The 24,363-nt window shown below is 44.0% G+C and overlaps 1 protein-coding gene across 1 annotated transcript in view; it reads right to left on the bottom strand.

The window, feature by feature from the left end:
• Positions 1 to 834: 834 nt before the first annotated feature.
• Positions 835 to 24,363, bottom strand: part of LOC128686373 (sodium-coupled monocarboxylate transporter 2) — a gene marked incomplete at its 5' end in the record, with an annotated part of 35,228 nt that continues 11,699 nt past the window's right edge. The window contains 1 exon segment of the mRNA XM_070081329.1: positions 835 to 2,681. Within this exon segment, the coding sequence (XP_069937430.1) occupies positions 2,461 to 2,681 (221 nt within the window).

The raw sequence follows: 24,363 nt of genomic DNA, 5'->3' as shown, positions 1-24,363 counted from the left end.
TAATGAATCCTATGATACTCCAATACTGAAACTATGTACTGTGCCAAAACAAAAGCATTCACATTGCTAAACTCACAAACTAGTATTTAGTCACTTAGCCATAATATCAACTTACCTCATAATTTGTAATATTTTAAAACAAAGAATTAAACTAAGTCTGCCCGAAATGCCTAGCCATGCTAGGCGTTCTAGTGGTACACTCTGTTATCATTATTTAACTACATGTAAACCACACAACAACCAAATTCTGTAAATTACCTGGAGAGGGTTTTGGGGGGTCAACGCCCCCGCGGCCCGGTCTGAGACCAGGCCTCATGGTGGATCAGGGTCTGATCAACCAGGCTGTTACTGCCGGCCGCACGCAAGCTGACGTACGAACCACAGCCCGGTTAGTCAGGTACTGACTTTAGGTGCCTGTCCAGTGCCTTCTTGAAGACAGCCAGGGGTCTATTGGTAATCCCTCTTATGTATGCTGGAAGGCAACTGAACAGTCTTGGGCCAGAGACACTTACTGTGTTGTCTCTCAGTATGCTCGTGGCGCCCTGCTTTTCATCGGGGAATGTTACATCTCCTGCCGAGTCTTTTGTTTCATAGGGAGTGATTTTCGTGTGTAGGTTTGGTACCAATCCCTCCAGGACCTTCCAAGTGTATATTATCATGTATCTCACTCGCCTGTGTTCGAAGGAATACAGATCAAGGACTTTCATCCGTTCCCAGAAGTTAAGGTGCCTTATCGCATCCTAGCGGATGAGGTAGATACATTGTTGTGGTCTTTGAAGGCGAGATCCTCTGACATTATCACTCCCAGGTCCTTCACATTACTTTTCCGCTCCATTGTATGGTTAGAATTTGTCGTATACCCTGACACATTTTTAATTTCTTCAAGTTTCCCATATCTGAGTAGTTGAAATTTCTCCTCGTTGATCTTCATATTGTTTTGAGTGGCCCATTCGAAGGTTTGGTTGATATCCGCTTGGAGTCTCGCGGTGTCTTCGATGGAGGTCACTGTCATGGTGATCCGGGTGTCATCCACAAAGGAAGACACGGAGCTATGGCTTACATCTCTGGGTTGTGTAATTGACGGGTATCTAGGTAGTTGGCTGTCTTGCTTCTTAGAACCCTATCAAAGACTTTTATGATATGGAATGTTAGTGCTAGCGACCTGTAGTTCTTTGCAGTTGCTTTACTGCCACCTTTATGGAGTGGGGCTATGTCTGTTGTTTTTAGTGAGTGTGGAACGACTCCTGTGTCCATGCTCCCTCCATAAAATGCTGAAGGCACGCGATAGGGGCTTCTTGCAATTCTTGATGAACACGGAGTTCCACGAGTCTGGACCAGGGGCAGAGTGCATGGGCATGTCATTAATTGCCTCTTCAAAGTCTTGTGGAGTTAAAATAATATCTGAGATTTTTGGGATGACCAAATTTTGGGTTTCGTTCATAAAGAATTCATTTGGATTGTCGACTCTTAGTCTGGGAAGCGGCTCGATGAATACTGAATCATATTGGCACTTTAGTATCTCCTTCATTTCTTGGCTGTCATCTGTGTATGTCCCATTCCGCCTACGCAGGGGCCCAACACTGGATGTTGTTTTTCCCTTACAGTTGGCAATAGAGAAGAATTTTTTTTTTTTCAATTTCCTTTATGGATTTTAGTTCTTAATGAATGTTGCTGTCACTAGAGATCCAGAATAAGATAAATCTCGTTCATTATAGAGTAAAAAATGGGGAAAGGGGGCATTTCCAAGGTTAAACAAACAATAAACCACGTATCCACCCTGAACCAGGGGTCACCTTCCCTGCGACTGGTTGTGTTGTTCCTCCCTGGTAACATTTGCTTATCGAACGTGGCACACATCAGGATGCCACCTCCAGAATTCTGGAGGTGGCATCCTGATGTGCTGTATAAGGATAATAGCGTCAACGGCAACCCGGAAAGAGTGCCAAGAGTCTTACACTGACGCTACTTCTGGATCCACAGGCAACCGCCAGTAGCATTTCCTTCATCAAAGGCCCCGCCAGGTGGCCACCCAATCTCTTCTTGGAGGTTGGAGGGTCAATTGACATGTCCCGAGATGATTCAGTGTTCCTGGAGTGGAGTGAGCACGTCAGCAGTACAAGCAGAAGTTCTTAACAGGGCAGTGAGTTATTCCTTTTCCCTTCTGTGTAGAAACTGGCTTTCATAAAAAGAGAAATATGCCAACTAATGAGGCGAAATGGGGAGAGAGGGGTTAGGGGTATATTCGAGTCAACTCGAGGAGAGAAGTAATACAACTCCTCGGATCAACAGCGCCCTCGTCAATTAATTTATCCCCTTTGAAGGGAATTATTTTACAAAGGCAGTACACACAACTCGTCTTGCATACAAAATTTTATGGAATGTCTTTAATTCCCTAATAAATAACATCAATATCAGATTAACAAGCATTCAGACAGTTTGTTACGTTCTAGGAACATAATTTCAGACAGCCATTCTGTTGTTGATATCGTCGTCTTTGTGTAGCGAATCCTTAACCTCACTCTCATCTGCCCTCAAGTCATTTTCATCTTCGACAGAGGAACGCCTGCAGATAATTGTCCTGTAGAAAAACTCTTTGCCTTGGGTAATAAGTGGTTTCTGGAACAAGACCCACGACTGTGGAGCGATCAGCTTCTTATCGACGTCCTCAGGCGAGTTGCTGCCTGCGGAGTGCACAACAACTTCATTACTGCTATTGTTATCATCATCATCATCATCATTTCTTTTTCTGTCTCATAAACACGCTAGATAACAGGGATATCTTGCTACTCCTACTTACACTTTGGTCACACTTCACAGACACGCACATGCATATATATATACATACATCTAGGTTTTTCTCCTTTTTCTAAATAGCTCTTGTTCTTCTTTATTTCTTCTATTGTCCATGGGGAAGTGGAAAAGAATCTTTCCTCCGTAAGCCATGCGTGTCGTATGAGGCGACTAAAATGCCGGGAGCAATGGGCTAGTAACCCCTTCTCCTGTAGACATTTACTAAAAAAGAGAAGAAGAAAAACTTTATAAAACTGGGATGCTTAAATGTGCGTGGATGTAGTGCGGATGACAAGAAACAGATGATTGCTGATGTTATGAATGAAAAGAAGTTGGATGTCCTGGCCCTAAGCGAAACAAAGCTGAAGGGGGTAGGGGAGTTTCAGTGGGGGGAAATAAATGGGATTAAATCTGGAGTATCTGAGAGAGTTAGAGCAAAGGAAGGGGTAGCAGTAATGTTGAATGATCAGTTATGGAAGGAGAAAAGAGAATATGAATGTGTAAATTCAAGAATTATGTGGATTAAAGTAAAGGTTGGATGCGAGAAGTGGGTCATAATAAGCGTGTATGCACCTGGAGAAGAGAGGAATGCAGAGGAGAGAGAGAGATTTTGGGAGATGTTAAGTGAATGTATAGGAGCCTTTGAACCAAGTGAGAGAGTAATTGTGGTAGGGGACCTGAATGCTAAAGTAGGAGAAACTTTTAGAGAGGGTGTGGTAGGTAAGTTTGGGGTGCCAGGTGTAAATGATAATGGGAGCCCTTTGATTGAACTTTGTATAGAAAGGGGTTTAGTTATAGGTAATACATATTTTAAGAAAAAGAGGATAAATAAGTATACAAGATATGATGTAGGGCGAAATGACAGTAGTTTGTTGGATTATGTATTGGTAGATAAAAGACTGTTGAGTAGACTTCAGGATGTACATGTTTATAGAGGGGCCACAGATATATCAGATCACTTTCTAGTTGTAGCTACACTGAGAGTAAAAGGTAGATGGGATACAAGGAGAATAGAAGCATCAGGGAAGAGAGAGGTGAAGGTTTATAAACTAAAAGAGGAGGCAGTTAGGGTAAGATATAAACAGCTATTGGAGGATAGATGGGCTAATGAGAGCATAGGCAATGGGGTCGAAGAGGTATGGGGTAGGTTTAAAAATGTAGTGTTAGAGTGTTCAGCAGAAGTTTGTGGTTACAGGAAAGTGGGTGCGGGAGGGAAGAGGAGCGATTGGTGGAATGATGATGTAAAGAGAGTAGTAAGGGAGAAAAAGTTAGCATATGAGAAGTTTTTACAAAGTAGAAGTGATGCAAGGAGGGAAGAGTATATGGAGAAAAAGAGAGAGGTTAAGAGAGTGGTGAAGCAATGTAAAAAGAGAGCAAATGAGAGAGTGGGTGAGATGTTATCAACAAATTTTGTTGAAAATAAGAAAAAGTTTTGGAGTGAGATTAACAAGTTAAGAAAGCCTAGAGAACAAATGGATTTGTCAGTTAAAAATAGGAGAGGAGAGTTATTAAATGGAGAGTTAGAGGTATTGGGAAGATGGAGGGAATATTTTGAGGAATTGTTAAATGTTGATGAAGATAGGGAAGCTGTGATTTCGTGTATAGGACAAGGAGGAATAACATCTTGTAGGAGTGAGGAAGAGCCAGTTGTGAGTGTGGGGGAAGTTCGTGAGGCAGTAGGTAAAATGAAAGGGGGTAAGGCAGCCGGGATTGATGGGATAAAGATAGAAATGTTAAAAGCAGGTGGGGATATAGTTTTGGAGTGGTTGGTGCAATTATTTAATAAATGTATGGAAGAGGGTAAGGTACCTAGGGATTGGCAGAGAGCATGCATAGTTCCTTTGTATAAAGGCAAAGGGGATAAAAGAGAGTGCAAAAATTATAGGGGGATAAGTCTGCTGAGTATACCTGGTAAAGTGTATGGTAGAGTTATTATTGAAAGAATTAAGAGTAAGACGGAGAATAGGATAGCAGATGAACAAGGAGGCTTTAGGAAAGGTAGGGGGTGTGTGGACCAGGTGTTTACAGTGAAACATATAAGTGAACAGTATTTAGATAAGGCTAAAGAGGTCTTTGTGGCATTTATGGATTTGGAAAAGGCGTATGACAGGGTGGATAGGGGGGCAATGTGGCAGATGTTGCAAGTGTATGGTGTAGGAGGTAGGTTACTGAAAGCAGTGAAGAGTTTTTACGAGGATAGTGAGGCTCAAGTTAGAGTATGTAGGAAAGAGGGAAATTATTTCCCAGTAAAAGTAGGCCTTAGACAAGGATGTGTGATGTCACCGTGGTTGTTTAATATATTTATAGATGGGGTTGTAAGAGAAGTAAATGCGAGGGTCTTGGCAAGAGGCGTGGAGTTAAAAGATAAAGAATCACACACAAAGTGGGAGTTGTCACAGCTGCTCTTTGCTGATGACACTGTGCTCTTGGGAGATTCTGAAGAGAAGTTGCAGAGATTGGTGGATGAATTTGGTAGGGTGTGCAAAAGAAGAAAATTAAAGGTGAATACAGGAAAGAGTAAGGTTATGAGGATAACAAAAAGATTAGGTGATGAAAGATTGAATATCAGATTGGAGGGAGAGAGTATGGAGGAGGTGAATGTATTCAGATATTTGGGAGTGGACGTGTCAGCGGATGGGTCTATGAAAGATGAGGTGAATCATAGAATTGATGAGGGGAAAAGAGTGAGTGGTGCACTTAGGAGTCTGTGGAGACAAAGAACTTTGTCCTTGGAGGCAAAGAGGGGAATGTATGAGAGTATAGTTTTACCAACGCTCTTATATGGGTGTGAAGCATGGGTGATGAATGTTGCAGCGAGGAGAAGGCTGGAGGCAGTGGAGATGTCATGTCTGAGGGCAATGTGTGGTGTGAATATAATGCAGAGAATTCGTAGTTTGGAAGTTAGGAGGAGGTGCGGGATTACCAAAACTGTTGTCCAGAGGGCTGAGGAAGGGTTGTTGAGGTGGTTCGGACATGTAGAGAGAATGGAGCGAAACAGAATGACTTCAAGAGTGTATCAGTCTGTAGTGGAAGGAAGGCGGGGTAGGGGTCGGCCTAGGAAAGGTTGGAGAGAGGGGGTAAAGGAGGTTTTGTGTGCGAGGGGCTTGGACTTCCAGCAGGCATGCGTGAGCGTGTTTGATAGGAGTGAATGGAGACAAATGGTTTTTAATACTTGACGTGCTGTTGGAGTGTGAGCAAAGTAACATTTATGAAGGGGTTCAGGGAAACCGGCAGGCCGGACTTGAGTCCTGGAGATGGGAAGTACAGTGCCTGCACTCTGAAGGAGGGGTGTTAATGTTGCAGTTTAAAAACTGTAGTGTAAAGCACCCTTCTGGCAAGACAGTGATGGAGTGAATGATGGTGAAAGTTTTTCTTTTTCGGGCCACCCTGCCTTGGTGGGAATCGGCCAGTGTGATAATAAAAAATAATAAAAAGGCTAAAGTGTCATTTGAAAACAGGTGAATTTGTAAATGAAGTGATAAGCCTATAGAGGCAGGTGCCAGAAGTCGCCAGAAACTTACCACAGTGGTCAGCTGTTTTAATAATCTTCCTGGCCTGCTAGTGTACTCGCATATAATCTAGTGATACCAGTGAATAGCAGAATACAGTGTTGTAGTAGCAACTAACCAGTATTATAATGGTACTTAGTGGAGTGGAGTGACTTTCATTAGTTTCTTTTTTCTTGAAATACCAGACGTATACTGTGAATTTCATATAACCTGTAGTTACCAGCGGTCGCAATATACACAACGAGAAGCAATTATTACTACAGAAAAAGCGTCCTTCCTCCAAAATTTCCACCAGTCAACTATAGTGATAATATAGCATTTATTGTGGTGGAGACGAAAAAAAAAAAATAGAAAAGCTAGATACAGCGATTGATAAACAAGGGTTGAGGCTCGACCGTTCGTCATTGTAGGAGCTGCCAGAAATCACCGGTTCTTCAACACGCAAGTTATACTTTTGTATCAATCAAATCACATATTACTCGGGTAGATAATTTCAAGTAGATCCTTCATGTGTTAGCCCAAATCACCGACCAGTATGTTTTAAATAAGTGACCCACTGATCAGATCAGATCGACTGGTCCGAACCCTCGACTGGTCCGAACCCTTGACTGGTCCGAACCCTTGACTGGTTTCAAACGGATTCGTTGGACAATAAAGCAGACTGTAAACGGATGGGGTTGTAGGCGCCCTTATCAAACACAAACAATAAATATAAATCAGGAACGTACACGGTAAGCTGTCCAATATACAAGTACAGTTAGAAATAGAAATACAAATAGCTAGAGCTTCATTTAAGGAGGTTATTAATAGAGTATTCAAGAGGTTGCTAGTAGAATTACAGTAAATCAACCATTCAAATCATTATGAAGCTCTGTGTAGTCTGCAGTCAATCAAACAAACGGGCTTCCACATGGATAAATTGTCATTTTTGTGGAAATTGGTGTCACGCCCCTTGTGCAGATATCCAAGAACTAGCTACAAGCAGTATTAAAACAGGGAAGTGTTTTTGGGTATGCCCAAATGAGATAAATCTGTGGACTAAAATCACAAGGGTATTAAAAGAGGATAACATCAAAGCTGCTTTCATAGACAACCTGGAAGCTTTCTACAACAGATGGGAACATAAAAAGTCTGGGCTGAATGGTACTGCCCTTGATACTGGCCATGTAGTCAGAAACTGTAAGGCTGGAGGTGATGTCCTGGTAGTCAGTAAATGTGGGGCTGATAGTGCTGTCCTGGGAGACAGTAATGGTGAAGCTGGAGGTGCTGTCCTGGGAGACAGTAATGGTGAAGCTGGAGGTGCTGTCCTGGGAGACAGTAATGGTGAAGCTGGAGGTGCTGTCCTGGGAGACAGTAATGGTGAAGCTGGAGATTTTGTCCAGGTAGTCGGGAATTATACGCAGGAAGGAATACATATAAATGACCTCATAGGGGACAGGAGCCGTAGTGGGGAAACAAGTGTAGTCAAAGATAAGATAAAACCAATATTGCAAACTAGAAATACCACAGGAAATAGCAAACAAGAGGACTCCACTAGCAATAGTGAGGATATATTACCAAAAACAACTGGTGGGAGCTCCATTGTTGGTGCTAGGGAGGATAGGAATAAGACAGGGAAACATGCACCAACAGGGAATACAGTCACAGAAACCCAAGGCAAACGGAAACCAAGCCTGTGCACATACTATGCACTTGGTATCTGCAGACATGGGAAATCTGGAAAAACAGACGGGACGTGCAACTATGACCACCCTAGAAAATGCCATGCCCATATGACAACAGGAAAATGCAAACTCCCTTCCTGTAAGCTTTTTCACCCTGAAATGTGTACCTCTTCAGTACAGGAAAGACTGTGCTATAACTTAAATTGCCAGGCACACCATCTAAAGGGGACAAAAAGATACAAAACATCCAGGCCATGGGAAAACCTGGGTAGCCACAGCCACTCAAGAGGGAGAGGTTTTTTAGTGCCAGGAAGGAAAAAAAACTGGCAGGAAATGGCAGAAATCGTACACCAAATCCAGTCATTCCTGGAGTGGAACCACAGTCGATGGCCTCCACTCCAAACCAACAGATACAGATACTAATGCCGGAAAAAAAATCCCCCCCCCCCAGTACCAACAATACCACCAGTCCGATGACATTCTTCTTTGCAAATATACAGGGTCTAAAGCCAGCAACAAACAACAAAATACCTTTCATCCGTGGACTGCTTGCAGAGGCAAAGGCAATGTTCGCGGCTTTCACTGAGACCCACATAAAGGATCACTTGGACAACGAAATATGGATCCCAGGTTACAACCTATACAGATGTGACAGAGTGAACAGGCAAAAGGGGGGGGGGGTTGGCCTGTACATTGCAGAGTCACTTGTTTGCACAGAACTGCTTAATGCCTCAAATGATGTAGTGGAAGTTTTAGCAGTAAAGGTCGAGAACCAAAACCTAGTCATTGTGGTAGTCTACAAGCCTCCGGATGCAACATCCCAGCAATTCCAGGAACAGCTGTTAAAAATTGACCACTGTCTGGAAAATCTTCCAGCTCCTGCACCCAACATCTTGCTCCTGGGGGATTTCAACTTAAGGCACCTAAAATGGAGGAATATAGCAAATAATATTGTTGCAGTAATAACACCAGGAGGCAGCTCTGATGAAAACTCACACTCACACGAGCTTTTAAATCTCTGCACAAAATTCAATTTAAACCAGCAAATAATAGAGCCTACTAGACTGGAGAATACACTAGACCTCATCTTCACTAACAATGATGATCTGATAAGAAATGTCACCATATCAAAAACAATATACTCAGATCACAACATAATTGAGGTTCAGACATGTATGCGTGGAGCCCCAGACCGACATAATGAGATTAGTCACGAGGGAGCATTCACCAAATTCAACTTCAATAACAAAAACATAAAGTGGGACCAAGTAAACCAAGTCCTAACCGATATAAGCTGGGAAGATATACTAAGCAACACAGACCCCAACTTATGCCTAGAACAGATTAACTTGGTGGCACTCGATGTATGCACAATGAAATCGAAAGAAACCCAAAGTATTTCTTCTCCTATGCCAAATTAAAGTCGAGAACAACGTCCAGTATTGGGCCCCTACTTAAACAAGATGGGTCCTACACAGATGACAGCAAGGAAATGAGTGAGCTACTCAAGTCCCAATATGACTCAGTTTTTAGCAAGCCGCTAACCAGACTGAGAGTCGAAGATCAAAATGAATTATAATGATTTAAAATGATTATATACACCTGGAAAACCCTAGAGGGACTAGTACCGAACTTGCACACGAAAATCACTCACTACGAAAGCAAAAGACTTGGCAGACAATGCAACATTCCCCCCAATGAAAAGCAGGGGTGTCACTAGCACGTTAAGAGACCATACAATAAGTGTCAGGGGCCCGAGACTGTTCAACTGCCTCCCAGCATACATAAGGGGGATTACCAACAGACCCCTGGCAGTCTTCAAGCTGGCACTGGTAAGATAAGATAAGATTTCGTTCGGATTTTTAACCCCGGAGGGTTAGCCACCCAGGATAACCCAAGAAAGTCAGTGCGTCATCGAGGACTGTCTAACTTATTTCCATTGGGGTCCTTAATCTTGTCCCCCAGGATGCGACCCACACCAGTCGACTAACACCCAGGTACCTATTTGCTGCTAGGTGAACAGGACAATGGGTGTAAGGAAACGTGTCGGAATTTCCACCCGCCGGGAATCGAACCCGGGCCCTCCGTGTGTGAAGCGGGAGTTTTAGCCACCAGACCACCGGGCCACTTCACTGGACAAGCACCTAAAGTCGGTTCCTGACTGGACAAGCACCTAAAGTCGGTTCCTGACCAGCCGGGCTGTGGCTCGTATGTTGGTTTGCGTGCAGCCAGCAGCAACAGCCTGGTTGATCAGGCTCTGATCCACCAGGAGGCCTGGTCACAGACCGGGCCGCGGGGGCGTTGACCCCCGGAACTCTCTCCAGGTAAACTCCAGGTAATATATATATATATGTCGTGCCGAATGTGTAAAACTGGTCAATTAGCAAGAACTCATTTAAAATTAAGTCCTTTCTAAAAAAAAATTCATATACGTTTAAAGATATATTATTTTGACAACGAAATATGGATCCCAGGTTATAACCTATTCAGATGCGACAGACTAAACAGAATCGCTCATTTGCTCAGATCTACTGACCAGGTTCATGTAAACAGTTGCCAGCAGTCGCCAAATCCCGCCCACACAGGTCTGCTAGTGTACCTGACGTATAATCAGTGATACCAGGGAGTAAAACATTCCTGTTGAAATACAAAGACGTGCAAAATCTCGAGTAAATACGAAAAGTGTACAGTTTTGTAGAAATATGATAAACAGTGTATAGTTGTTAGTACTTATTGTGATGGAGTGACGCACAGTATGTGGTAAACATGTAGTTAGCAGCAGTCGCAATATATACAACGAAAATCATTATTCCTCCAGTAATCTCCATGTACTGAAGCCATCGGCGCCCAAACACGCAAGTTATCCTTTTTGTGTTAAACTGAACACATATTACCCTGTTTAATTTTTTTCCAGTAGTCCTTTTCATGAGTTGGTCCAAAATCACCCAGTGAGCCTAATCCGGATCTGCCCGGATTCATCCAACGACCGGATTCAAACGGATTCGTTGATAACAATGTATCATCTGACTGGTTTCACTAACTGACGGGGCTCTACGCGCCATATCAAACACTCTAACAATAACTACAACAAATAGTCACAATACAGACAGACAGATCTACTGTTAAGGTGCTTATTAGGAAAAAGATATACAGTGATCCACTAACTGGATTCTTCCAGTTTCGCTGGATTCGGGCGGATTCAAATGGTTTCGTTGGAAATAAGCCAAATCGGAAGAACTGTTACAAAAAAATAAATACATCGGGAATTATAAACTAGCCAACTAGGATTGTAAGATGACCACCATCATGAAGACCTGTGTAGTCTGCAGGAAGGGTAAGGGACGAAGACAGGTCTGGATTGCTTGCCATCTGTGATGGTCAGTGATAGTATATGCAGGAATTTTAATCTATTGACCACTTTGACAAACTCAGAGAGATGTTTTTGGGTCTGCCCAAACAAGATACATCTGTATGAGGAAATGAATCTATATTAAAAGACAAGAATACAATAAAACATCCTTCTTGAAAGACATGTCAGCATGGTAGGGATGGGGCTGTCTTGAACAGTGCTTTTGAGGGTGCTAGTGCTGTCCTGGAGGACAGTGCTGAGGGGGCTAGTGCTGTCCTGGAGGACAGTGCTGAGGGGGCTAGTGCTGTCCTGGAGGACAGTGCTGAGGGTGCTAGTGCTGTCCTGGAGGACAGTGCTGAGGGTGCTAGTGTTGTCCTGGAGGACAGTGCTGAGGGGGCTAGTGTTGTCCTGGAGGACAGTGCTGAGGGTGCTAGTGTTGTCCTGGAGGACAGTGCTGAGGGTGCTAGTGTTGTCCTGGAGGACAGTGCTGAGGGTGCTAGTGCTGTCCTGGAGGACAGTGCTGAGGGTGCTAGTGTTGTCCTGGAGGACAGTGCTGAGGGTGCTAGTGTTGTCCTGGAGGACAGTGCTGAGGGTGCTAGTGCTGTCCTGGAGGACAGTGCTGAGGGTGCTAGTGTTGTCCTGGAGGACAGTGCTGAGGGTGCTAGTGTTGTCCTGGAGGACAGTGCTGAGGGTGCTAGTGCTGTCCTGGAGGACAGTGCTGAGGGTGCTAGTGTTGTCCTGGAGGACAGTGCTGAGGGTGCTAGTGCTGTCCTGGAGGACAGTGCTGAGGGTGCTAGTGTTGTCCTGGAGGACAGTGCTGAGGGTGCTAGTGCTGTCCTGGAGGACAGTGCTGAGGGTGCTAGTGTTGTCCTGGAGGACAGTGCTGAGGGTGCTAGTGTTGTCCTGGAGGACAGTGCTGAGGGTGCTAGTGCTGTCCTGGAGGACAGTGCTGAGGGTGCTAGTGTTGTCCTGGAGGACAGTGCTGAGGGTGCTAGTGTTGTCCTGGAGGACAGTGCTGAGGGTGCTAGTGCTGTCCTGGAGGACAGTGCTGAGGGTGCTAGTGTTGTCCTGGAGGACAGTGCTGAGGGTGCTAGTGTTGTCTTGGAGGAAAGTGCTGAGGGTGCTAGTGTTGTCCTGGAGGACAGTGCTGAGGGGGCTAGTGCTGTCCTGGAGGAGAGTGCTGAGGGTGCTAGTGTTGTCCTGGAGGACAGTGCTGAGGGTGCTAGTGTTGTCCTGGAGGACAGTGCTGAGGGTGCTAGTGTTGTCCTGGAGGACAGTGCTCCTGAGGGTGCTAGTGCTGTCCTGGAGGACAGTGCTGACGGTGCTAGTGTTGTCCTGGAGGACAGTGCTGAGGGTGCTAGTGTTGTCCTGGAGGACAGTGCTGAGGGTGCTAGTGTTGTCCTGGAGGAAAGTGCTCCAGAGGGTCCTAGTGATGTCTTAGAAGATAGCGCTCGAGAGGGTACTAGCGTTGTCCTGGAGGGCACTGAAGACAACTTTATTCAGTCCACATAGGTTCGAAATAGAGATACTGATGGAGATGGATCAAAATGGAATGTGGCCTCAGGGAATAGTGTCAACACACTACCAGCAAAACCTGGTGGAAGCACCGATGTCCATACAGGGGTAAAAGATATTGGGGAAACAGGAAAAATAAATACACCAGCAGTGAACGCAGCTACAATAATCCTAGCAAACAGAAGTACAATCTATGTAAATACTCTGCCTTGGGTATCCGCAGGCACGGTATATCTGGTAAAACAGGTGGGACATGCACCTTTGACCATCCCCAAAAATGCCACACCCACATGACAACAGGAGAGTGCAACTTCCCTTCTTGCAACTTATTTCACCCAGAAATGTGTCACTCATCAATCCACGAAAGAAAATGCTACAATGCATACTGCCAGGCACATCATCTAAAGGGGAAACAAAAGAGAGGAGCCACAACCTCTCCAGGGACAGAGGTTTTTTAGGGCCAGAAGGGAAAAAAGACTGGCAAGAAATGACAATAATCCTACACCTGAAAACACTTCTGGAGCAGAGGCACGGACATTGGCCTCTTCCCCAGAACAACAGATATTAGAGCCAGCAAATAAAACCCCTCTAAATTCCACCAATACGACATTTCTCTTTGCAAACATATAGGGTCTAAAGCCGTCAAAAAACAACAAAATTCCTTAAATCAAGGGACTGCTCACGGAATCAAATGCAATGTTTGCAGCATTCACAGAGACCCACATAAAGGATAATTATGACAACGAAATATGGATCCCAGGTTATAACCTATTCTGATGCGACAGACTAAACAGGCAACAAGGGGGGGTTTGCCTGTATGTCACAGAGTCGCCCATTTGCACAGAACTACTGAACACCTCAAATGATGTAGTTGAAGTTTTGGCGGTAAAGATCGAAAACCAAAACCTTGTCATTGTGGTAGTTTACAAGCCTCCAAATGCAACTTCTCAGCAAATTCCAGGAGCACCTTGAGAAAATTGATTTCTGTCATTACGCCCTACATCATATCTTGTATACTTATCAAATCATATCTTGTATACTTATCCTCCTCTTAAGAGAGGAACCACAACCTCTCAAGGGACAGCACACACACACACACACACACACACACACATACACACACATACACACACACACACACACACACATACTCACATACCTCGATCGAGACAGAACACAGGACGAAAGGAAGACGATGAAAGAGAGAGTTCAAAAACGAAAGGAGAAATGGGAGGAAATGAAAAAGGAGAGCAGAATAACCCAGGATCAAATGGAAGGACAAGCACACCCCCCAGAAACACCTGCAGAAGGACTCCAGCCACGACACCCCCAAGGCAACTGAACAATCCAAACCAACCATCACACACCGATCCCTCTGTTTCCACCCCCCGCACCACAGTTACAGTATTAGAACAGAAGTTGAAGGTTTGGTACACAAATGCAGATGGATTAACGAATAAACATGAGGAATGGCAAGAAAGAATCAATGAGAAGTCCCCAGACATCATAGCAGTTACAGAAACAAAACTCACGGAGACAATAACAGATGCAATCTTCCCACCAGGATACCAGATCATGAGGAAAGATAGAAGGGGCAGGGGGGGAGGTGGGGTTGCTCTGCTCGTAAAAAACAGATGGAAATTCGAGAAAATGGAAGGCATAGATGAGACGGGAGAAAGAGACTACATAGCAGGTACACTTCAGTCTGGGGAACACAAAGTGGTCATTGCAGTGATGTATAATCCACCACAGAACTGCAGGAGGCCAAGAGAGGAATATGAAGAGAGCAACAGAGCAATGGTGGACACACTTGCTGAGGTGGCAAGAAGAGCTCACTCCAGCAGAGCAAAGTTGCTGGTTATGGGGGATTTCAACCACAGGGAGATTGACTGGGAAAACCTGGAGCCACATGGGGGTCCCGAAACATGGAGAGCCAGGATGTTGGACGTGGTGCTGGAAAACCTCATGCACCAACATGTTAAGGACACTACCAGAGTGAGAGGGGAGGATGAACCAGCAAGATTGGACCTTGTGTTCACCCTGGGCAGCTCAGACATTGAGGACATCAAGTATGAGAGTCCCCTAGGAGCTAGCGACCACGTGGTTCTGTGCTTTGAATACATAGTAGAGCTGCAAGTGGAGAGAATAACAGGAGTTGAATGGGAAAAGCCTGACTATAAAAGAGGGGACTACATAGGGTTGAAGAACTTCCTGCGGGAGGTCCAGTGGGACAGAGAACTGGCAGGAAAGCCAGTAAATGAAATGATGGAATATGTAACAACAAAATGCAAGGAGGCAGTGGAAAGGTTTATTCCCAAGGGCAACAGTAACAACGGGAAGACCAGAACGAGCCCCTGGTTTACCCGACGGTGTAAGGAGGCAAAAACAAAGTGCAATAGAGAATGGAAAAAGTACAGAAGGCAGAGAACACACGAAAATAGGGAGATCAGTCGCAGAGCCAGGAATGAGTATGCACAGGTAAGGAGGGAGGCCCAGCGACAGTATGAAAATGACATAGCATCGAGAATCAAGACTGACCCGAAACTGTTGTATAGCCACATCAGGAGGAAGACAACAGTCAAAGACCAGGTGATCAGATTAAGGACAGAAGGTGGAGAACTCACAAGAAATGATCAGGAGGTATGTGAGGAGCTGAACAGGAGATTTAAGGAAGTTTTTACAGTAGAGACAGGAAGGGCTGTGGGAAGACAGCACAGAAGGGAACATCAAGAGGGAATATACCAACAAGTGTTGGATGACATACGAACAACTGAGGAGGAGGTGAAGAAGCTCTTAAGTGACCTTGACACCTCAAAGGCGATGGGACCGGACAACATCTCCCCATGGGTCCTTAGAGAAGGAGCAGAGATGCTGTGCGTGCCTCTAACCACAATCTTCAACACATCCCTTGAAACTGGGCAACTACCTGAGAAATGGAAGACAGCTAATGTAGTCCCCATATTTAAGAAAGGAAACAGAAACGAGGCACTAAACTACAGACCTGTGTCTCTGACATGTATTGTGTGCAAAGTCATGGAGAAGATTATCAGGAGGAGAGTGGTCGAACACCTGGAAAGGAACAAGATTATAAATGAAAACCAGCATGGGTTCATGGAAGGCAAATCTTGTATCACAAACCTCCTGGAGTTTTATGACAAGGTAACAGAAGTAAGACACGAGAGAGAGGGGTGGGTAGATTGCGTTTTCCTAGACTGCAGGAAGGCCTTTGACACAGTTCCCCACAAGAGATTAGTGCAGAAGCTGGAGGATCAGGCGCATGTAAAAGGGAGGGCACTGCAATGGATAAGGGAATACCTGACAGGGAGGCAGCAACGAGTCATGGTACGTGAAGAGGTATCACAGTGGGCGCCTGTTACGAGCGGGGTCCCACAGGGGTCAGTTCTAGGACCAGTGCTATTTTTGATATATGTGAACGACATGATGGAAGGAATAGACTCTGAAGTGTCCCTGTTCGCAGATGACGTGAAGTTGATGAGAAGAATTAAATCGGACGAGGATGAGGCAGGACTGCAAAGAGACCTGGACAGGCTGGACATGTGGTCCAGTAACTGGCTTCTCGAATTCAATCCAGCCAAATGCAAAGTCATGAAGATTGGGGAGGGGCAAAGAAGACCGCAGACAGAGTATAGGCTAGGTGGACAAAGACTACAGACCTCACTCAGGGAGAAAGACCTTGGGGTGACCATAACACCGAGCACATCACCGGAGGCACACATCAACCAAATAACTGCTGCAGCATACGGGCGCCTGGCAAACCTGAGAATAGCGTTCCGATACCTTAATAAGGAATCGTTCAAGACACTGTACACTGTGTATGTTAGGCCCATACTGGAGTATGCAGCACCAGTCTGGAACCCACACCTGGTCAAGCACGTCAAGAAGTTAGAGAAAGTACAAAGGTTTGCAACAAGGCTAGTCCCAGAGCTCAGGGGAATGTCGTACGAGGAAAGGTTAAGGGAAATCGGACTGACGACACTGGAGGACAGAAGGGTCAGGGGAGACATGATAACGACATACAAGATACTGCGGGGAATAGACAAGGTGGACAGAGATAGGATGTTCCAGAGAGGGGACACAGGGACAAGGGGTCACAACTGGAAGCTGAAGACTCAGACGAGTCACAGGGACGTTAGGAAGTATTTCTTCAGTCATAGAGTTGTCAGGAAGTGGAATAGCCTAGCAAGTGAAGTAGTGGAGGCAGGAACCATACATAGTTTTAAGAAGAGGTATGACAAAGCTCAGGAAGCAGAGAGAGAGAGGACCCAGTAGCGATCAGTGAAGAGGCGGGGCCAGGAGCTGAGTCTCGACCCCTGCAACCACAATTAGGTGAGTACAATTAGGTGAGTACACACACACACACACACACGACACACTTGGACTCGATCCCTGCACAATTAGGTGAGTACAATTAGGTGAGTACACACACACACACGAGCTACTAAATCTCTACACCAAATTCACCTTAAACTAGCAAATATCAGAGCCTACAAGACTAGAAAATACGCTGGACCTCATCTTCACTAACAACGGCGATCTGATACGTAATATAACCGTATCAAAGACAATACACTCAGATCACAACATAATAGAGGTACAGACATGTATGCACAGGGCTCCTGACCAGCAAAATGTGATCAGTCATGAGGGTGTCTTCACAAAATTCAACTTCAATAACAAAAACATACAATGGGAACAAGTCAACCATGTCCTAAATGAAACAAGCTGGGAAATTATGCTAAACAACATGGATCCGAACCTCTGGCGAAAAAGAATTAACTTTGTGGCACCTGAAGTCAGCTCAAGGCACATTCCATTAAGAAAAAGAAAGAGAAGATGTAAACTAGAAAGAGAGAGATGCTCCCTATACAGGCGAATGCCAAGAATCACAGAGCTGCTGAGAGGGGACAACATATCTGAAATACAAAGGGAGACACTGGTCAGAGAAATAGTAAATATCGAACTTAAGCTTAAGGAATCTTACAGGAGACAAGAATCTCAGGAAGAACTAAAAGCCATAAAGGAAATTGAAAAAAAAAAATACTTCTTCTCTTATGCCAAATCTGAAGGTAAAACATCCAGTATTAGACCCCTGCTTAGGCGAAATGGGACATAGATAACCAAGAAATGAGTGAGATACTAAAGTACCAATACGACTCAGTGTTCAGCGAGCCATTTCCCAGACTAAGGGCCGACAATCCACATGAATTCTTTATGAACGAGACCCAAAATTTGGTCATCTCAAAAATCTGATAATATCCTAACACAACAAGACTTTGAAAAGGCAATAAATGACATGCCCATGCACTCTGACGAACTCCGTGTTCATTAAGAACTGCAAGAAGTCCCTGTCACGTGCTTTCAGCATTCTAAGGAGAGGTAGCGTGGGCACATGGGTCATCCCACTCACTAAAAACAACAGACACAGCCCCACTCTACAAAGGTGGCAGTAAAGCAAATGCAAAGAACTACAGACCGATAGCACTAGCATCCCATATCATAAAAATCTTAGAAATGGTTCTAAGAAGCAAGATCACCAACCACCTAGATACCCATCAATTACACAACCCAGGGCAACATGGGTTTAGAGCAGGTCGCTCCTGCCTGTCCCAGCTACTGGACCACTATGACAAGGTCCTGGATGCTGTAGAGGATAAACAAAATTCAGATGTAGTAAACACAGACTTTGCAAAAGCCTTCGACAAGTGTGACCATGGTGTAATAGCGCACAAAATGCATGATAAAGGAATAACAGGAAAAATTGGTAGATGGATCTATAACTTCCTGAGAAATAGAATACAATGAGTAACAGTAAACAGAGTAAAGTCTGAGACAGCTACAATGAAAAGGTCTGTTCCACAAGGAACAGGACTCGCTCCCATTCTATTCCTCATCCTCATATCTGACATAGACAGAGATGTAAGCCATAGCTCCGTGTCTTCCTTTGCCGATGACACCCGAATTGACATGACAGTGTCCCCCATCGAAGACACCACAAGTCTCCGAGCGGACATCAACCAAATCTTCAAATGGGCCACTCAAAACAATATGAAGTTCAATGAAGAGATATTTCAACTACTCAGATGTGGAAAACTTGAAGAAATTAAAACTGTATTAGGGTATACGACAAATTCTAACTATGCAATAGAGCGAAAAAGTAATGTGAATGGCCTGGAAGTTATAATGTCAGAGGATCTCACCTTCCAAGACCACAACAATGTATCTACCACATCTACTAGGAAAATGATAGGATGTTTAATGAGAATCTTCAAAACTAGGGACACCAAGCCCATGATGATTCTCTTCAAATCACTTATTCTCTCTAGGCTAGAATACTGCTGTACCCTAACTTCCCCCTTCAAGGCAGGCAAAATTACTGACCTAGCGAATATACAAAGTACTTTTATGGCACACATAAGTACAATAAGGCACCTAAATTGCTGGGATTCCGGAACCCTCTCCCCGCATACTCCCGGTATCTTCCCGATGTCTCTAACTCTCTATTTAGTAACTCTCCTTTCCTATTTTTAACTACCATATCCACTCGTTCCCTAGGCTTCCTCAGCTTATTAATATCACTCCAAAACTTTTTCTTATTTTCAACAAAATTTATTGATAATATTTCACCCACTCTCTTTTTACATTGCTTCATCAGTCTCTTAACCTCTTTTTCTCTATATATTCTCCTCCCTCCTTGCATCACTACTACTTTGTAAAAATCTCTCATATGCTAACTTTTCCTCCCTTACCATTCTCGATACATTATCATTCCACCAATTGCTCTTCTTCCCTCCCGCAGATTACAGAGGTACGTAATGGGTCCAGGGACTGGGCCCCCAAAGTTTTGATAGCTGAACTAGGTACAAAGGTAATGAGCTCACAAGTTACAAAGGTAATGAATTCTGTAGAATGGTTACTTACGTTTATACTTTGGCTACAATCATGAACAAATTATAGAGTAATGAGCAATTCACACTTCCACACCCGGTCACAACTGTAATGAGTTATTGGTGCAAATATTGATTGTTGAGTCACACACCACACACACACACACACACACACACACACACACACACACACACACACACACACACACACACACACACACACACACACACACACACACACACACACACACACACACTTTAGTTTAATATCTTTATGCACCCCATACCCATCCTGTGGGCGGTAGTCAAAAGATTACAAAGGTACATAATGGGTCCAGTGACTGGACCCCAAAGTTATGACAGCTGAACTAGTTACAAAGGTAATGAACTCCAGGTAGATCTGGTCACTAATCATGGCAAGTTACAGAGGTAATGAATCAGCTTCACTCCTATACATGGTTACAGTCATGAACAAATTACAAAGTAATGAACCACTGATACGTCCACACCTGGTCACAATTGTAATGAGTTATAAATACAAATATTAAGTGGATCATACACCCACACTAGCGCGCGCGCGCACATACACACACGAGGGCGCACGCACGGACATGTGCACACGAGCGTACAAATATATGCATACACACAAGGACGCACACCCACACACACACACCCACACACACACACACCAACACCCACACACACACACCCTCACACACACCCACACACACACCCTCACACACACCCACACACACATACACACACACACACACCCACACACCCACACACGCACACACACACCCACACACGCACACACACACACACACACACACACCCACACACGCACACACACACACACACACACACACGCACACACACACACACACCCTCACACACACCCGCACACACACCCTCACACACACCCACACACACGCACGCACACACGCACACACACACACACACACACACACACACACACACACACACACACACACACACACAGCCTAGTGGGCACCTGTTGCCACATTGTTACATATATACAAAGTACAAAGCGAGTGACTAAAGAGAAAAGATTGTGACCAGACTTACCTGGAGTTCATTACCTTTGTAAATTGTGAGTTCATTACCTTTGTAAATTGTGAGTTCATTACCTTTGTAAATTGTGAGTTCATTACCTTTGTAAATTGTGAGTTCATTACCTCTAACTTGCTCAGCTATCAAAACTTTGGAGTCCAGTCCCTGGACCAATTATGTACCTCTGTAATCTTTTGACTACCGCCCACAGGATGGGTATGGGGTGCATAATAAACATATTAAACTAACTTCCCTCCCGCATCCACTCTCCTGTAACCACAAGCTTCTGCTGAACACTAACACTACATTTTTAAACCTACCCTATACATCTACCCCATTGCCTACATTCTCACTAGCCCATCTATCCTCCAATAGTCGCCTATATCTTACTTTAACTGCCTCCTCCTTAAGTTTATAAACCTTCACCTCTCTCTTATTTGCTGCTTCTATTTTCCTTGTATCCCATCTACCTTTTATTCTCATTGTAGCTACAACTAAAAAAATGATCTGATATATCTGTGGCCCCTCTATAAACATGTACATCCTGAAGTCTACTCAACAATCTTTTATCTACCAATATGTAGTCCAACAAACTACGGTCATTACGCCCTACATCATATCTTGTATACTTATCAAATCCTATCTTGTATACTTATCCTCCTCTTAAGAGAGGAACCACAACCTCTCCAGGGACAGAGGTTTTTTAGGGCCAAAAGGGAAAAAAACTGGCAAGAAATGACAATAATCCTACACCACCTGAAAACACTTCTGTTGCAGAGGCACGGACATTGGCCTCTTCCCCAGAACAACAGATATTAGAGCCAGCAAATAAAACCCCTCTAAATTCCACCAATACGACATTTCTCTTTGCAAACATACAGGGTCTAAAACCGTCAAAAAACAACAAAATTCCTTACATCAAGGGACTGCTCACAGAGTCAAATGCAATGTTTGCAGCATTCACAGATGTTTTAGCAGAGATCACCCAGGGAGGCAACTCAGATGAAAATTCACACAGACACGAACTATTAAATCTCTGTACCAAATTAACCTTAAACCAGCAAATAGTAGAGCCTACAAGACTAGAAAATACGCTGGACCTCACCTTCACTAACAATGATGATCTGATACGTAATATAACTGTATCAAAGAAAATACACTCAGATCACAACAAAATAGAGGTACACACATGTATGCATAGGGCTCAGGACAAGCAAAATGTGAGCAGTCATGAAGGTCTCTTCATGAAATTCAATTTCAATAACAAAAACATACAATGGGATCAAGTAAACCATGTCCTAAATGAAACAAGCTGCGAAGATATCCTAAACAACACGATATCTGCTTGTAAAAAATTAATTCTGTGGTTCTTGAGATCTGCTCAAGACACATTCCATTAAGAAAAAGAAAGAGTAGATGTAAACTAGAAAGAGACGCTCCCTATACAGACGAAGGCGAAGAGTCACAGAGCTCCTGAGTGGGGCCAATATATCTGAAATACGAAGGGAGGCACTAGTCAATGAAATTGAAAATATCGAACTTAAGCTGAAGGAATCTTACAGGAGACAAGAATCACAGGAAGAACTAAAAGCCATAAAGGAAATAGAAAAAAAAAATACTTCTTCTCTTATGCCAACTCTAAAGGGGGAAAAATCCAGTATTGGGCCCCTGCCTAGGCGGGATGGGACATACACAGATGACAGCCAAGAAATAAGTGAAATATTAAAGTACCAATACAACTCGGTGTTCAGCGAGCCCTGCCCAGGCTAAGGGTCGACAATCTAAATAAATTCTTTATGAAGGAAACCCAAAATTTGGTCATCTCAAAAATCTCGGATATTATCCAGACTCCACAAGACTCTGAAAAGGCAATAAATGACATGCCCATGCACTCTGCCCAGGCCCAGACTCGTGGAACTCTGTTCATCAAGAATTGCAAGAAGCCCCTATTGCGTGCCTTCAGCATTCTATGGAGAAGGAGCATGGACACAGGGGTCATCCCACACACACTAAAAACAACAAACATAGCCCCACTCCACAAAGGTGGCAGTAAAGCAATTGCAAAGAACTACAGACCGATAGCACTAGCATCCCATATCATAAAAATATTTGAGAGGGTTCTAAGAAGTAAGATCGCCAACCACCTAGATACCCATCAGTTACACAACCCAGGGCAACTCGGGTTTAGAGCAGGTCGCTCCTGCCTGTCTTAGCTACTGGACCACTATTCAAATTCAATTCAAATTCAAAGTTTATTCTCTATAAGGATTACAATGCTGAGTTTACAGAATTTGGTTATTGTGTGGTTTACATGTAGTAAAATAATGATTACAGAGTGTACCACTAGAACGCCTAGCATGGCTAGGCATTTCGGGCAGACTTAGTTTAAATCTTAATTTTAAAATATTACAAATTATGAGGTAAGTTGGTATTATGGCTAAGTGGCTAAATACTAGTTTATGAGTTTAGCAATGTGAATGCTTTTGTTTTGGCACAGTACATAGTTTCAGTATTGGAGTATTTATTACATAGGATTCATTATTTTAAGATTGAGATTAATATTTCTGTTTATGGTCAAATGGGTGAGTGAGTGTAAGTGTGAACCACCAGGTGGTATTCGTGTAGTTAGTTGACAGGGTGTATCAGGGAGATAAGATGTTTTCTAATGGTAGTTTTGAAGGTGATGAATGTGTCTGCAGTTCTAGAGTTCTCAGGTAGGGTGTTCCAGATTTTAGGGCCTTTGACATACATTGAATTTTTGTAAAGGTTTAGTCGGACACGGGGAATGTCGTAGAGATGTTTGTGTCTGGTGTTATGCCTGTGGGTTCTGTCACAACTATCAAGAAAGCATTTTAGGTCAAGGTTGATATTGGAGTTTAAGGTCCTGTAGATGTAGATTGCACAGTAGTAAGTGTGGATGTACTGAACAGGGAGTAAGTTTAGATCTATGAAGAGTGGGGGGTGTGTTTGCCAGGGAGGGGATTTAGTGATTATTCTTACTGCAGCTTTTTGTTGGGTTATTATTGGCTTTAGGTGTGGTTCTTGATCTGCATTCTCTCTAACGCAGGCGAGAAATACATGATAATATACACTTGGAAGGTCCTGGAGGGATTGGTACCAAACCTGCACATGAAAATCACTCCCTATGAAAGCAAAAGACTCGGCAGGAGATGCAACATTCCCCCGATGAAAAGCAGGGGCGCCACGAGTACATTGAGAGACAACACAATAAGTGTCCGGGGCCCAAGACTGTTCAACTGCCTCCCAGCATACATAAGGGGGATTACCAATAGACCCCTGGCTGTCTTCAAGAAGGCACTGGACAGGCACCTAAAATCAGTACCTGACCAGCTGGGCTGTGGTTCGTACCTCAGTTTGCGTGCGGCCAGAAGTAACAGCCTGGTTGATCAGACCCTGATCCACCATGAGGCCTGGTCTCAGACCGAGCCGCGGGGTCGTTGACCCCCGAAACCCTTTCCAGGTAAACCTTCTACATGTGCATACATTTATTATGACGCACTTTTCGCATCCGACCCATATTTTAATCCACATAATCT

Source organism: Cherax quadricarinatus, unplaced genomic scaffold (genome assembly GCF_038502225.1).
Source record: "Cherax quadricarinatus isolate ZL_2023a unplaced genomic scaffold, ASM3850222v1 Contig2358, whole genome shotgun sequence".
NCBI lineage: Eukaryota > Metazoa > Arthropoda > Malacostraca > Decapoda > Parastacidae > Cherax > Cherax quadricarinatus.
Note: the sequence above shows the minus strand (reverse complement) of the source record. Positions and strands in the feature narration are given on the sequence as shown.